Source organism: Siniperca chuatsi, linkage group LG3 (assembly GCF_020085105.1).
Source record: "Siniperca chuatsi isolate FFG_IHB_CAS linkage group LG3, ASM2008510v1, whole genome shotgun sequence".
Taxonomy (NCBI): domain Eukaryota; kingdom Metazoa; phylum Chordata; class Actinopteri; order Centrarchiformes; family Sinipercidae; genus Siniperca; species Siniperca chuatsi.
Genome location: NC_058044.1, coordinates 3,410,151 through 3,426,559, shown reverse-complemented (window position 1 = coordinate 3,426,559; position 16,409 = coordinate 3,410,151). Strand labels below are relative to the sequence as shown.

Genomic DNA, 16,409 nt, shown 5'->3' with positions numbered 1-16,409 from the left:
GTAGAGAGCTGTCAGTAAATGTGAGGAAAAATGGGGATAACGTGCAACAAATGTCCCTGTCCGGACCTGAACAGGGGACGTTGCAGTTACACGGTCTGCGATGATCCAAAAAATGTACTTTTATTACCTTTTTTTAATGCTGTTTTCAGTTGATTTTATGCTTACATGGTGCATAGTCTTAAACAAGTGCGTCTTTAATCAAATTAAATCACTGACATACAGCAAACCTGGGTTGACTAAACCTCTACAGAGTGGCTCCAGTTAGTCTTACTCTGATTAGATTAAAGCTTATGTTTTTAAGCCATACTTAATGCTTCCATGTAGTCAGAAATCCACGTAGGGTCAAGCAAACAAAACAGACCTCGAAATTTTCCGAGTCAGTAGAAATAGAAGAGTATAATGCTAAATAACATACAGCTATAGCCTTAAAATATCCTCAAAACTGTCAAATTTTAGGACTTGAAATGTTTGCATAATATTAACTTATCCTTGCTTTATAATTCTGTTGGTCATCGAGTTCAGTCTGTTTGTAGATTGTCATTAAAAACTGATCACAGGGATGAGGTTTAATGGGATCCTGGTGGGTGTAGTTACCAGGTCTCGCCAGCAGGTGGTGGCAGTGAGCGGCCAGTCTCGGTTGTTGCGGGGAGTCAAAGGAAAAAGGAAGTGAAGAAGTGAACTTCCAGCAGCTTGCTGTACTCAGATGGACGGTGCGGTGTAGACGAAAATGCTGTTTAGGAAACGACAGCTATGTAAGTAAACGGAGCAGGGTGTTAAAAGGCGCTTTTAATACATGTTTAACAACCAGTTTGTAACTTAATCGTAAAGTTTTAAGTTATTCGGCAGCCTCCATTTTTTTGGAAACTTGAGCGGATTTAGCTAAAACTGAACAAGCTAGCAGCTAGCAGCAACGTTAGCTGCGGGATAGCTAGCTAGCTAACTGTGTTAAGAAGCTAACCTAGTTAAATAAGTAATTAGCTTGCTGTTAGCTCAGGCTAACGCTAGTCTTAATCTACTAAGCGCGGTGTGAGATAGTAGGTTTTATTGCAATATATTTATTTATAGGAACAATTATTTTTCTTTGTTTTATTTGATTTTACCGTCGGGTTGTAACTTTATAAGGTTGTAACTGCTGGACGGTGCCCTGTTAGCAGGTTAGCATTAAACTCAAATACAGCGTTAAGTTATTGAGACTAATCCGTTTAGTTGTTGCTGATACAAAACCGGGACTGTTCTGATATCAAACTTCTCGCACGTATCTGGTTTGAAAGTCACGAAGCTGAACATTTAAAGCGAATATCAGACGATAAAATCTGTTTTTCTTAGAGATGCGTTTATTTTTAGCTCTGCTGATGGGCTTTCAGTCAGTTTCCTTTTTAGACTCCGATTTCACTGAACTGCGAGAAGGCGGACAGTCAGCTTTTTTGCAGATTAATGTGTTTTACTCTTTGGCAGGAAACCTAAAATACCGAAAGGACGGAAGTGGCTTGATGAAGGTGTCTGGCTGCTTTGTTTTTGCATCCATTTCTTTAAAGTTAGAATTTCCCTGTGTTCGTTTTCTCTTTGATACCTGTAGGTAAAGTCACAGGTTTAATATACGAGCACGTGTGAAGGTGCACGTGTGTTTACTTCACAGAGAGAGAAATAAAATACCACACTTTAAACAGCCAGCTCAGGTAAAATCAGGATCTGCTTTCAGATAAAAATGTGTTTTGAGACGAGACTTAAACGAAGACGCTGACTCAGACAGCCTGATGTCTTCGGGCAGGTTGTTCCAGATCCTCGGGGCCCTGATGGCAAAAGCTCTGCCCCCCTTAGTTTCCATCCTGGACTCAGGAACAGACAGGAGACCCCTGCCCAAAGATCTCAGACTACGTGAAGGTTTATAAAAGATTACAAGTTCTAAAATATAATCTGGAGCCATGAAGAGCCTTAAAAGTCAGTCCTGAAACCAACAGGGAGCCGATGTAAAGAGGCTGAACCAGGTGTGATGTGGTCGCACCTCTCGGTCCTGAGTCCTGTACAGTCTGCGTTTGGTTTTGGTCGTTTGATTAACTGCCAATTTGTTGATGGAATTAGCAAAATCGGCTAAAGCGGATCCTCCATTGTTAGATAATCTTGGAGGACAGGTAGTATTGCAGTATAGGAGGACTGACTGAATGGTGTCACAGAGGGCAGCGGGTCAATGGGGGGGGGGTCACAACAATTTGGGCCCAGTTAATCTGAGCAGGGATTACTGATAAACATGAGATAACCTCGTCCTGACTCTGTCACATCAACACGAACTAATACATTTCCTGTCAGGGTGTTAACGTGACATCACAGGACCATAATGTGTTTGGACTACACCGTGTATGTTTCAAACGTCACAAGACTGTGTGTGTGTATATATATATATCCATGTGTAACTGTAGTGTGTTCACATGTCAGTGCTTTGTAGGATGTACTGGTTTTCATCCTGTTTGGGTGTGAAAACCCAACAAACTGGACCCCCAGGAAGAGCCTAAAGGAGATCCAAATAACAATAAACTGGATCAAAACATTTTGCGGCTGATTAATTAGTTTCTTCCCAAATTATGTAGCTGCAGAAATGTTTTGACCCTGAACTGAAAAGTCTATCGAGAGAATATTGACCGACAAGTAATCTATCTATCAAGCGAAAAGCCAAAAATCCACCGGCTCCAGCTTCTCAAACTTGCTGCTGTTTCTCTGTTTTATATCATCGTAAACTGAATATATTTGGGTTTTGGCCTGTTGGCGGACAAACTAACCAGTTTGAAGACATCATCTTGGGTTCTAATAAATTGTCATCTGCATTTTTCACTGATATTTTACGTACTAGAAAACTGAATTGGTTAATTAAAAAAAGGTATAAACAGATTAATCAGTTATGAGAATAATCGTTAGCTGAATGTTTTCATATTAAAAGTACCGCAGTGTTATTTTCTCTCTCTGTTCGGGTACTTTGTAACGTTTCTCGTCCTGTTGTCAGGCTGTCTGGTGTCGTCCAGGCGGTGATTGACTGACAGATGCCTTCATCATGATGCTGAGCTGCAGCGCTCTCGTCGTTGCCCTCCTGCTGTCCCAGGTCCGAGGCTTCCTGAACTCCTCGGAGGACGAGGGCGTCCCCGAAGAGTGGGTGCTGCTTCATGTGGTTCAGGGCCACATCGGGGCCGGAAACTACAGCTACCTGCGCCTCAACCACGATGGCAGAATCATCCTGCACATGCAAAGCCTCAAGGGAGACGCGGACCTCTACGTGTCGGATAAAACGCTGCGGCCGAGCTTCGACACCTACAAGCTGCAGTCGGTCACCTGTGGCCCGGATGTGGTGGAGGTGCCGGGGAACTTCGCGAGGCCCGTGGGCATCGGCATTTACGGCCACCCGTCTCACAAGGAGAGCGAGTTTGAAATGCGAGTGTTTTACGATCAGACGGTGCCCCAGGACCCATTTGATAAGGACCCATACACCTCAGAAGACGGACACAAGCAAAGCAAATCCCCTCAGGCAGCAGAGGAGGACTTTCAGGAAGAGGAGTCGATCTTTTGGACAATTCTGATCGGACTTTTGAAAATTATACTTGAGATATTGTTTTGAAAATGGTTTCCTGTCTTGCTGCTGCGACAGAAGGAAGAGATTCTGCTTTTTTTTTTTTTGGCTCAGTCGGCCTTAAAATTATTTTTCTTTCATTCTGTAAGGATGAGAAAATGTTGCACCAAACTCCATTGAGAATTCTGGCATTTTAACAATTCCTTTCCTTGTGATCAACCATACATACTTGATTTAAAATTGCAAGTTAAAACTTTTTTATGGATCACTGCTGAATTTACCATTGAAGCCTGACTAATCAGAAAATGTTTCAGAAAGTCTGTATGTTTGGTGACAAGCAAATGAACATTTAGTCAGATTTAGCAGATTTTGCCTTGGTGTCCTCTCATACAAAGACAGGATGAAGCGTATCGAGGTGAAGAACGGGCACAGGTTTAGTCATGGCCTAAATTTGGGCCTCTGTGATTTTCTATATTGAACTGCTGTTCAACCAAAAGGTCAAGAGGGGGATATTAAAGGAAAGATTTGGGTTTTTTCAAGTTTATCTTAATACAACGTTCACGTGCCGTACGGTGCCGAGTTATTGGTCACTGTCGTCGTTCCTCCCGTCCATACAAGTTGTGAAGTGACCCGTTCCCAAAGCGACTACACTGTAAGAGATGCGGAACAAACGCCACAGTCCTCGTCCTCTGCAAAACATGCATTCTGAATTTCAGCCAGCAATCTGAGTCGAGGCCTCAGTTTGCTTAAAATTAACTACATCGAAAAGGCGTTAACGCCCGTTTCAGACGGCGCCGCGGCTTCCTCCGGTTTGATCACGCTGCCTCCCTCGTCTCTCTTCAAGAACTCTTTTGTGTGTCTTTGTAGTTTTGATGTGATGAATCCTATAAACGGGCGCATCAAAGAGAGAAGTCCAGACCGGCTCTGTTTGGAGCATGTTGAGGCCTGTAGCTGAATCACGTGGGTGTTTTCCCAAAGTTAGTCTTTGTTTTTAGTAGGAAAATTCTCAGTTTTCCGTGTTTCCTCGCTGAGACGCGTCCTGGTAGTCGCATGTAGAGTTTGTCGCGAGGACGCCGCACCAGCTGCGAACCCAATGCGAAAGCACCAGGACGGAGATGCTCGCTTGAGTTGTCAGTCACACCGCTGAAGCCTCAGTGGATGAGTTCAGACGAGCTTTAAAACACAGCTGTGGATTTTGTCCTTTCATCTCTCTGCAGTGTGTCATAATTGGGAAGCTTCGCCGTCAGGAGGAAAGATTACAGCGAACCGTGACTCTCTCGCAATGTGTGACTTCTGAGTATCGAGACGGAAACCTACCCTTAAACTTTATCTTAAATCTTTAAAAAAAAATCTAATTTAGAGAGGAACCGCTGTGGCTGACTCACCTCGGGCCTGGGAATGAATGAAACCGCTTGTCTTAACTCTGCATATCAACGCCACACAGGATGTGCGTGGGTCTAAATATAAAACAACTTTAGCAATACAGTCATTGTCAGCCTTTTTTTTTTTTTTTAGATGTACATGAGTTTCCTACGGGGCAGGTTTATTGTTAAAGGAACGACGATGGTACGTTGTCATGCTACAGGAGCCCTTCATTTCCACCAAAGCAGACCGTTTTTTGTTCGGCGAAGACGCTGCTGAATATGCTGCCATATTGCTACCGACCTGTCAACGCTAGTGGCAACATTTCATTTGGTTTGATCGCTCATTTTGTTTCTTTCCTGTTGGACGAGCTCCTGATTTAAACGTCGCCTCCCGCGCTGGAGGTCAGTTATGCGTAAACTTTGCGACCACTGAGCAGAAATGTTCAACAGTGCCTTCAGCGCCGCCGCCGCCGAGTGGGTTTCCTGTTTCAGAGACGACTCAATCAGGTTTCTAAATAAAGCAGTTGTTTCTCAGACTGTTTTAAAATGTTTTTGTCTCGTTTGTTTCAGACCTCGTTACCGGAAAGGTTGGCGGTTTGAGTCTGAGGAGAAGCCGTCTAACGAGCACCGAGGTGTAGGGCTCAGCCAGCATCACGGCAGGTGTTGAAAAACACCTGCTCAGTCGACTAGTTGCAGTTTGAACGTCATGATAACGAGGAATTATTCTTCATCAGCAATTCCAAAAAAAGAGAAGTTTAACTGGCATTAGTTCAGGCTGTAAATGTGTCATGACTCTTGTTTTTAAAAATAAATCATAATAAAGTAATTTAATCATAATCAGTGTAACGTTTCCAACACTTCAGGCTGTTCAGCTGAATCCTTTTACAGCGGCAGCTTTAACAGTTAACTGATTTTATATATTTAGTGATTTTAAGTTTTCATCCACAAAATGCTAAGACATTAAAAAAGAAAATGGGTATCGCATTTTAACAGAAATAAACTGAGGGGAAAAAAAGCTTTTATCTGCAGCTTTTTAGATGATTTTGAAGTAAATGAATCGTTTAAATGTTTAAATTCTCACCACCTGTTTGAGAGTCAGGAGCCTTGTATTGATTAACGACACGGGGCATCGTTAGGCTACAAATATGAACCCAGAGCCCAGTCGTGCCGACGTGCCCACGAGCAAGACAACAGAAACCCTCGGCCTCTCCGCACAGCAGGGTGTTTGGTTTTGTTGGCATCGAGATAAAATCCTTGAAATCGCTTTAAGACTCTTGTAAAGCCACTTAAAGGCTTCGGTCTGACAGGTGCTTGCACCTGTTGTTCCTCTCACAGACTAATCGATCGACCTGCGTTTTTTTTTTTTTTTTGCTTAAATTGATAAATAGCTAATAAAACATCAGGAGTTTTCACGTGCGGAGGAACAGGAAAAGTAAGCAAATCCTCACAGTTTTGAAAAGCTGAAACCGGCATGGGTTTAGCGTTTTTACTCGATCGATATTTCAGTAACTGATTAATAACAAACTAATCATTTTGTCTGCAGTCTTTAAGTATGATATCGGTCGGTTGTTCACAATAAGAAACCACAGATTTGAGATACTTTGTTTACCTGCATTCAAGACTAATTTAGCTCTTTAAAAAAAAAAACACCTTTTTAATACTTTCCAGGACTTTTAAAATGTAAATATTAAATAATCAGTCATCTGCAAAAGATGAAGCTTTATTTACAGGAAGTCGACAACTGGGCTCAGTTGCGCAGAAGCACAGTCCAGAGAGTCACCTCGGTTTTGAACCTGCATTTACATATTTATCATCATTTGGGAAGAAATAAACCTTCAGTCTTCCTCTTCATCATCTTCATCATGGCAGTCTGGGGGCCAGCTGGATGCTGTTGATCCTCAGCACCGTCTGCGGCTGGATGATGATCCTCTTGCGCTGGAACCGGTGCCTCTTCCAGAACCTCATGTGGACTTTGGGCCAGGACTCGGTCTTTTCGATCACGGTGGCCTCGACCCGGACCAGCTCCTTCCCCAGCACGGGCCTGCCGATCAGGGTGAAGTCCTCCGCGCCGACCAGCAGCACCTTCTCCATCCGGATCCGCTCCCCGCACTCCGCATCGATGTGGTTCTCGATCAGGATCAGGTCTTCGTCGGTGACCTTCCACTGGCGGCCGGCGAAGTGCACGACGGCGAACAGCCGGCCGAAGTCCTGCTGGCTGATCCGCTGGTTCACGGTGCTCACCACGGCTGCGTGTCGGCTCCGCTCCTCTTCCTCCGGGACCAGGAGCGTCTGCTCCGGCCACGGCGGCCTAGACAGGGAGGTCGGAGGCACCAGGTCCCGGCTCACGGAGCTCTGTGTTCGGGCAGCAGCGGGGAACAGGAGTGGGTGTCTGGGTAACAACATGCTGCATGTCCTCCACAGCCCTGCTCCTCTGCTCAGCGCCATCTTGACAGGAAATGCACTAGTTCGCATCGCGCATGCGTGACTGCTCTACACGTACTGTACGTGCGCATGCGTCACCTCTGCTTTCAGACACATTTTTATCAGTGGTGGAAATAATAATTACAGGCCAAAGTTACATAGTAAAATACCACTAATATATTCACTAGTATATTTGAGTCAAAGTAAACAACTATTACAAGTGAAATACACTTAAAAGGTAATGTTGAAATATTGTTCTCCAGTATTTTAGCAAGTAAGTATTTTTCATTAATAGCAATGTAGGTTGTCCACATACTGAGAAATTCTGGAAAGATTTAAAGAAACTTTGAGGATGTTAGTATCTTATTCTACTTCTCTCTAAACATTTCCAAACTTCAGTAAATCTTTACATTATTGTTGGCAAATTCTCCTTTCGTCAACAAAAAGCCAATGTTAAGAGGATTTTTTTTTTCTTTCTCATCATATCTTACCTGTTATCAGAATCAGAAATACTTTATTGATCTCCGAGGGGAAACTCTTTCCTTACAGCTGCTCACTGTCACGTCAGCGCACACAGGAATAGAAGTACTAGCAAAAAATATAATCCACTATAATACAGGTCAGATAAATTAAATACAAAGTGGGTATAAGTATAAAATAAAATAAGTGTGAAGCACAAAGTGGGTTTACCGGTTGATGATGATAATAATACGGTATAAGGTAATAGTGCATGAACTGTCAAGTAAAGTGTAGCTTATTAAGGTTATAATGAGACGGAGGATATTGCACAGCAGTAATAGAAGTATGAGTAATATCAATATCAATAAATAGGGAATTTTAAACTAAAATATTGCACAAGTACTGCAGAGATGTTAATGATCCAATGTCCAGTTTAGTGACTCAGGGTCATACAGACTGACACTTAGAGGGAGGAGTTAAAGAGTCTGATGGCCACAGGCAGGAGTGACTTCCTGTGGCGCTCTGTGGTGCATTGTGGGGGGATGAGTCTTCCGCTGAAGGCGCTCCTTTGTTTGACCAGCACGTCATGGAGCGGGTGGGAGACGCTGTCCAAGATGGCATGTAGTTTGGCCAGCAAACAGTCAGTGAGTTAAAAGATTTAACTCACTGAAAGTGGAAAATAATATTAATATATAATATTTTTATGGCAGATTATGTCAGGCAAAATTTTTGTCCTCTAACGTACTTTTTTAAAGTGACAGACATTTTTGGCTTTTTCATGTTTTGATGATTTTGGCTGTGTTAATGCATAAGGCATGAATATGATGTGAATATGGGAGTGAAGTTTTTGATTTATTTTGTAATTTCAACCTCAGATGCTATAATAAGTCAATAAAACACTGTGTACACAAAATACTGACACTCAGCCCCTTAAGGACAAAAATCCCCCCCCCAATTGAAACTGCAAATTTTGATCCCACGGCCTTCACAGCATAAAATCATGCATTCTTATTCTCACTGTGTCAGGCTTTCATTACTATTTTCCAACATATAGAGCCATTTTCCAATGTTTGGCCTATAGAGAAAATACATGCTATCTTCCTGGCTTCCTGTAGGGGCACTAATGCTGTATAATGGAACCAATAAAGCCCATGTTTGAAACTGAAATTATGTGTGTGAGTGTGTTGATAGGGATGTGCAGTCTATGACAGTATCCAGAGATGGAAATTAGATTGTGCAGCAGTTACAATTCCTCCCTCTCTCTCGCACACACACATATGGACGTGCAGGCCTTTAAAGTCAATAGAATACAATAAATGAAACCTCAGAGGTGCAGTAAATGTCTGTAATTGAGTTACAGTATGCTGAGCTTTGAAGATGTGTGTGTCTTTGTCCTGTAGGGGTGTACTTGTGTACATTGCATGACCTTATGAGCCAAGAGTAATTGGTTCGCATTGGGATTTTTTTTTTGTCACCCGCTCTGCTTCGTGTGTCTTTGGTATACAGAGATAAAACAGGAGCTTGGCTTTGATATAGAAGTTCAAAGCTCGCAGCGCTGCAAAGATGTTTTTGAGACCATCAGTGAGTTCATGCAGCTGCTGTCAAAGCCAAAACTAGAGTATATGCAGCTTGGAGGGCTGGGGGGGGGGATGGTCTGCCTGCACCCTTACAGTCTGTGGATTCTTTTAAAAGGCAGCTAAAGACATACCTGTTCAGACAGGCGTTTGGGTTACCTGTATGCACCAGGTCTGCATCTTATGCATTTATTGTGTCTTCTTTTTACTACGTACTGTGTTTTTAGTTGCACTTTTCTTTTCTTTTATAAATGTTTTTGTGTAGCACTTATGTCTGTGGAAAGCGCTACACAAATAAAGTTTACTTGCTCAATCATTTATACCTGGCAAGTTGGAGAAACTATCAATTATTTTAAATCTTTTAACCATCTTCAGTCCTGATCATAACTACCAAATATTCATACATTTTCAGGATTGTAACCCTTTAAATGTTTGTTTACATAATGCCACTGTTGTTTTTTATGAAAAAACCCCCACAAAAAATTATTTCCTGTATACTAAATGCAAGGGGGAAACATTTGTTTTGCATTATCACAGTCTTGGATATGTCACTGATTAGCAACAACATTGATTTTGATGCATTTTTATTTTTTGTGCAATATCTAATACCTTTTTTTACATTAAGGATAAAAATGTCCCCTTCCTAAAACTGCTATAAAAATATAATAAATGTCACGGTGGGTTATGCAGGGCAATGGGGATTGGACCCAAACGTAAACATAACAGGAAGACTGGTGCAGTTAAATGATTTATTCACAAAAAAAAAAAAAAAAACAAGCTACAAGGATTACAAGAGCACGAGGCAGACAGGAACAGGCCACGGACATGAAATAACAGAACGAACAACATTGACAAACTGGCAGAGGAACAATAGATCTGGGCCGGTGTATATATATGAGTGGCTGATGAGGGAGTGCAGGTGTGGAGATGCTCTCAGGTGAGGGGGGGATGAGGCGAGGGCTGCAGGAGTGAGATGATCAAGGGTCAAGAGAAACAGGACGATGACTGTGTTTGAGGAAGGGACTGAGGAGCCAACTGTGACAATATATTAATATTATTTTCCACTTTCACTGAGTTAAATCTTTTAACCAACACTAGTCCTGATCACAACTACCAAATAATCATTCATTGTCAGGATTTTAACCTTTTAAATGCCAGTTTTTGTGATGATACCACCAAAGAAAAAAAAAAACCCAAAATGAATTATTTTCCATATACTAAATGCTAACGGGGAACATTTTGGTCTGGATTAGCAAAGTCTTGGATATGTCAATGATTAGCAACAACATTGATTTTTAATTTTTTGTGCAGTATTAGATTAAAAGAATTAAAGAATCTCACCTGCTAACGTCTAGTCCATGTAAAATGTCCATTATTGTTTTTTTTCATTACTCCTATTACCCTTCAAAGTTTGCTCTAGAAATAAAGAAATAAAAAATACAAGATGACTTTGAACAAGAATAAGATTTATTTTTCTAAACAACATTAAAGATATAAAAGAAAATCAGAACAAAAATACTACTCTGCGTGTGTGTGTGTGTGTGTGTGTGCGTAAGAGTTCATTTAGTTCAGCAAGAGCCGCAGTATGAGAATGTGTGGCTTTTGCAAATATGCTTGCCACACTTGAAGCAAGTGGTGTAAACCTTTTTCTTTTTCCCAGTGCAGAACTCGCACTTTCTCCTTATTTTGCTGGGGGGGCCGCCTGCGTCCCGGCTTTCCTCCGGGTTGTCCCCCGACTGATGTTGATCCTTCACCATGGCAGCGGCGCTTGGCGTGCGGGGGAGCCTCTGTCTTCGTTGCATTTGCGGAGACACCAGCATTTTCCCCAGCTCCTCTATGAACAGCCTCCGTCTGAAGGTTTTTTTCTGGTTCCAGGAGGGATTCTGTGCTGTCCACAGCACAAATGCATTGTAGGCAGAGACGTCCAGGATGTTGTAAAACAGAACCAGTGGCCACCGACAGGTCCTCCTCCTACAGCTGTAGGTGCCGACAACCTGCCAAAGATAAGATTAAAGCTCCCCTCCAGACATGTATTAAAACATACAGTGGTGTGAAAAAGTGTTTACCCGCTTCCTGATTTCTTATTTTTTTGCATGTTTGTCACACTTAAATGTTTCAGATCATCAAACAAATTTAAATATTAGTCAAAGATAACACAAGTAAACACAAAATGCAGTTTTTAAATGAAGGTTGTTATTATTAAGGGAAAACAAAATCCAAACCTACATGGCCCTGTGTGGAAAAAGTGATTGCCCCACCTGTTAAAACATAACTGTGGTTTATCACACCTGAGTTCAATTTCTCTAGCCACACCCAGGCCTGATCACTGCCACACCTGTTCTCAATCAAGAAATCACTTAAATAGCACCTGCCTGACAAAGTGAAGTAGACCAAAAGATCTTCAAAAGCTAGACATCGTGCCGAGATCCAAAGAAATTCAGGAACAAATGAGAAAGAAAGTAATTGAGATCTATCAGTATGGAAAAAGTTATAAAGCCATTTCTAAAGCTTTGGGACTCCAGCGAACCACAGTGAGTCATTATCCACAAATGGCGAAAACATGGAACAGTGGTGAGCCTTCCCAGGAGTGGCCGACCGACCAAAATTAGTCAATGTTCATGACTCCACCATAAGAAAGAGATTGGGCAAAAATGGCAGACTTCCAAGACGAAAACCACTACTGAGCAAAAGAACATTAAGGCTCGTCTCATTTTTGCCAGAAAACATCTTGATGATCCCCAAGACTTTTGGGAAAATACTCTGTGGACTGACGAGACAAAAGTTTTACTTTTTGGAAGGTGTGCGTCCCATTACATCTGGCGTAAAAGTAACACCACATTTCAGAGAAAGAACATCATACCAACAGTAAAATATGGTGGTGGTAGTGTGATGGTCTGGGGCTGTTTTGCTGCTTCAGGACCTGGAAGACTTGCTGTGATAAATGGAACCATGAATTCTGCCGTCTACTAAAAACTCCTGAAGGAGAACGTCCGGCCATCTGTTCGTGACCTCAAGCTGAAGCGAACTTGGGTACTGCAGCAGGACAATGATCCAAAACACACCAGCAAGTCCACCTCTGAATGGCTGAAGAACAAAATGAAGACTTTGGAGTGGCCTAGTCAAAGTCCTGACCTGAATCCTATTGAGATGCTGTGGCATGACCTTAAAAAGGCAGTTCATGCTCGAAAACCCTCCAATGTGGCTGAATTACAACAATTCTGCAAAGATGAGTGGGCCAAAATTCCTCCACAGCGCTGTAAAAGACTCGTTGCAAGTTATTGCAAACGCTTGATTGCAGTTGTTGCTGCTAAGGGTGGAGCAACCAGTTATTAGGTTTAGGGGGCAATCACTTTTTCACACCACTGTAGATACAATTAGTCTGCTTGGAACACTAATTTGTGTCTTCCTCACTTCCACATTAAAATCCTTATAAAGGTATCTCCTCCTTCTAGCTCATTAAATATTCCAGAAAATATGAATATGCAAATTTTTGTTGATTCCTAAAGTTTTCCTACTTCACTGTGGAGTCCATTCTCAGTGTTTGTGCACTGGCGGCTTCAAGTTTCTACATTACATCTGTATAAGTTGCAAACTGGACCAGGATTGGCTTCCAAAACTATTTGTGATGTCACAAATCATGCTCGTTGTGGCTCCACCCCCTTAAAAATCAGAGAAACTTTCCACTTTAAGCAGGTGAGTGTGAAAACAAATCACATCATTCTGCACACTGAAGCTCAAACATCCAACTGAGTGGAGTGGAGGAGGGGGAGGGGGCTGTAATAAATGACACAAATATTCCTCCTCATCATGCACAAATATACCAATCGTTCTTTATATATGCAAGAAATAATAATACAAACACTAAATATAGACAAGCACGTAGATTCAGTAAGAATAAATACACGTGTGCATAATTTATGCGTAATAGCGCATGGGCCTACCTTATCCAAGTTGTCGACACCTCCTTTGCAGCGGTTGTAGTCGAGGATTATCGTTGGCTTGCGGTGATCCTTGCTACTCACAGCCGGATCGCGGTGCTTGGTGCTGAGGAGCAGCACGTTCTTCCTCCGCTTCGGTATGTAGGACACCGCCGTGTGCGTCCTGGTGAACGCGAAGAGGGAGGAGAGGGGCGCCCTCTGCCTAAACTGCAGCAGCTTCGGGGGAAGCTCTGGCTTGTTCTTCCTTATTGTGCCGACCATGGCCATCTTCCTTTTCAGGAGCTCCTCCGCCAGCGCATAAGACGTGAAGAAGTTGTCGCACGTCACGGTGTGCCCCTGCAGCCCATCAGTCATGTCCAGGACGACCCTCTTTCCCTGGTTCACCTCCGGGGCACTGCCTTCAGATTTACCTGTGTAGATTTGCATATTCCATGCGTAAGACGTGAGGGCGTCGCAGGTGACCCAAATCTTGATGCCATACTTCGCTGGTTTCTTGGGCATGTACTGGCGGAATGCGCAGCGGCCTCTGAACTGGACCAGCTGCTCGTCGACGCAGACATCCTGGCCCGGGTTGAAGAGGAGGGGGAGCCGATGTACCCACTTTTCCCAGATGGTCCTGAAGGCAGCCAGCTTGTCTTTCCTGCGGCGCTCAGGTCGTGCCAGCTTGTCGTCGAAACGCACGTTTGCGTTTAGCAAACTGTATCTTCTGTGGGACATGGTGGCCCTGAAGATGGCCCGTCCGGTGTGTTCACTCCACAGGCTGCACGTGGACTCGCACCGCGACCTGTACACACCAGCCAGAATCAGCAGGCCGATGTAGGCCTGCAGGTCGGTGGCATCGATGTCCTTCCAGTCACGGACGGAGCGCCTCCCTTGCAGATTCGTCATGTCCAGAATCAGCTGGATGATCTCTTCCGTGATGAACAGATCGAAGCAGGACTTGACAGTGGTGATGCGGGCGGTGGCGTACCGTGTCGGTCCCGGGGTCACACATTTAGCTGGAAAGTAACGCAGCGTCTCGGCGTGAGTGGGAGACCAGACGATTTGCCCATTCTTGGATTTCCATTCATCGGGACCTGCTGTCTCCTCCTTGTCCTTCCCACCATCAGTGGAGTCATCGGAGGACTCGGACTCGGGCACGAACTCGTCTTCATCATTCGTGTCTTCCTCGGTTCCGACGGCTTCATCAGAGTCCTGCTCGCTGTCCTCAGGCTGCAGGACTTTCTCCAGAGCTTCCAGCACGTTGGAGCGTCTCTTCATCTCGTCAGGTATGAAGTGACCAGCCTGCCAAGCTGCATGTAGCTTTGTAGTTGTAGTTACGGCAGCTTAAATGTTGTCCTTTGTATCTTTCTGCTGCAACATGTGTGAACCCTCGCTGCACAGTAAATTTCCCCTAGTGGGACAATAAAGAACCACGGCGCAAAAAAAAACCCACAACCGTGTAGCGCTTCACTTCAATGTTCCATATAAAAAATGAAAAGCAAGAAAATTTAATTCAATTTTCTTAAAGTGTTGTTGTTTTTTTGTTTTTTGTTCGTCAGATCGATGTATAATTAAGATTTTTGGGATCGTTTTCTAAAATGAAAAATGGAAAATAAAAAAAATAAAAACAACTTGAAAATCGGAGAGGTGTTTATTTCTTTTGGTGTCCTGTGCTGCCTGAGAGGGCGGTGTCTAACCCCAGACTCAACTGACGTCTGATTGGCTGGCGGGGGACGCTTTGTCTCGCCTGGATTCAAGGGTTATGGGACATCCGGTCTACAGCCTCATGCAGGGGCTACGGAAACACCGCACCAGGAGGGGGCCTATAGATTAGATTTAATTTATTATGAATGCCTGCACGTGCATGTGTGTGTGTCTGTGTGTGTGTGTGTGTGTGTGTGTGTGTGACACAGAGAGAGAGGGAGATATGACCTGCAGTACAATATAATTTCTATCTCTAGCCTACACACACACACACACACACACACACTAATTTCTCCACACACACACACCACACACACACACACATGCACGCACACACACACATCTGCACGCACACACACACTAATTTCTCCACACACACACACACACACACTAATTTCTCCACACACACACACCACACACACACACATGCACGCACACACACACATCTGCACGCACACACACACTAATTTCTCCACACACACACCTGCACGCACACACACACACACTAATTTCTCCACGCACACACACTAATTTCTCCACACACACACACACATGCACGCACACAAACACACACTAATTTCTCCACGCACACACACACTAATTTCTCACACACACACACACACACACCTGCACGCACACACACACTAATTTCTCCACACACACATGCACGCACACACACACACTAATTTCTCCACACACACACACACATGCACGCACACACACACCTGCACGCACACACACACCTGCACACACACACACACACTAATTTCTCCACACACACCTGCACGCACACACACACACACTAATTTCTCCACACACACACACACACACACATGCATGCACACACACACCTGCACGCACACACACACTAATTTCTCCACGCACACACACACACACTAATTTCTCCACACACACATGCACGCACACACACACACACACTAATTTCTCCACACACACATGCACGCACACACACACACACACACACTAATTTCTCCACACACATGCACGCACACACACACACACTAATTTCTCCACACACACATGCACGCACACACACGCACGCACACACTAATTTCTCCACGCACACACACTAATTTCTCCACACACACATGCACGCACACACACACACACACACTAATTTCTCCACACACACACACACACCTGCACGCACACGCACCACTCTCCGACCTCCATATCAGTTTACACACATAGTTTTAGATGCATTAATCTGCTACAGTGCTGCAGGAAACAGTTCTAGTGGAAACCAGCAAACATGAGAAAAATGGTGGAAATCAGTAAAAACTACAATTTCTTGAAGTATTTGCTTGGGATTTAATGTCTAATATAAGAGAGTGCATGGTTTTATTCTGTAGTGTCAGTGGGATCAACACTTGCTGTTTAAATGGGGACATCTTTG

The 16,409-nt window shown here is 43.6% G+C and overlaps 3 protein-coding genes across 3 annotated transcripts; 1 reads left to right on the top strand and 2 right to left on the bottom strand.

Moving 5' to 3' along the window:
• Nucleotides 1–596: 596 nt before the first annotated feature.
• On the top strand, nt 597–5,751 carry lg3h6orf120 (linkage group 3 C6orf120 homolog). Its single transcript, XM_044189536.1, has 2 exons — nt 597–752; nt 2,993–5,751. The coding sequence occupies exon 2, from the start codon at nt 3,041–3,043 to the stop codon at nt 3,596–3,598; it is 558 nt and encodes a 185-aa protein (XP_044045471.1). The 5' UTR covers nt 597–752; nt 2,993–3,040; the 3' UTR covers nt 3,599–5,751.
• An 867-nt stretch (nt 5,752–6,618) lies between these two features.
• On the bottom strand, nt 6,619–7,476 carry mrpl21 (mitochondrial ribosomal protein L21). Its single transcript, XM_044189535.1, has one exon. The coding sequence runs from the start codon at nt 7,384–7,386 to the stop codon at nt 6,775–6,777; it is 612 nt and encodes a 203-aa protein (XP_044045470.1). The 5' UTR covers nt 7,387–7,476; the 3' UTR covers nt 6,619–6,774.
• Nucleotides 7,477–10,103: 2,627 nt separating this feature from the next.
• Nucleotides 10,104–15,206, bottom strand: LOC122873158 (piggyBac transposable element-derived protein 4-like). Its single transcript, XM_044189528.1, has 2 exons — nt 13,310–15,206; nt 10,104–11,362 (listed from the first exon to the last, which is right to left on the bottom strand). The coding sequence occupies exons 1-2, from the start codon at nt 14,564–14,566 to the stop codon at nt 10,937–10,939; spliced, it is 1,683 nt and encodes a 560-aa protein (XP_044045463.1). The 5' UTR covers nt 14,567–15,206; the 3' UTR covers nt 10,104–10,936.
• Nucleotides 15,207–16,409: the final 1,203 nt, after the last annotated feature.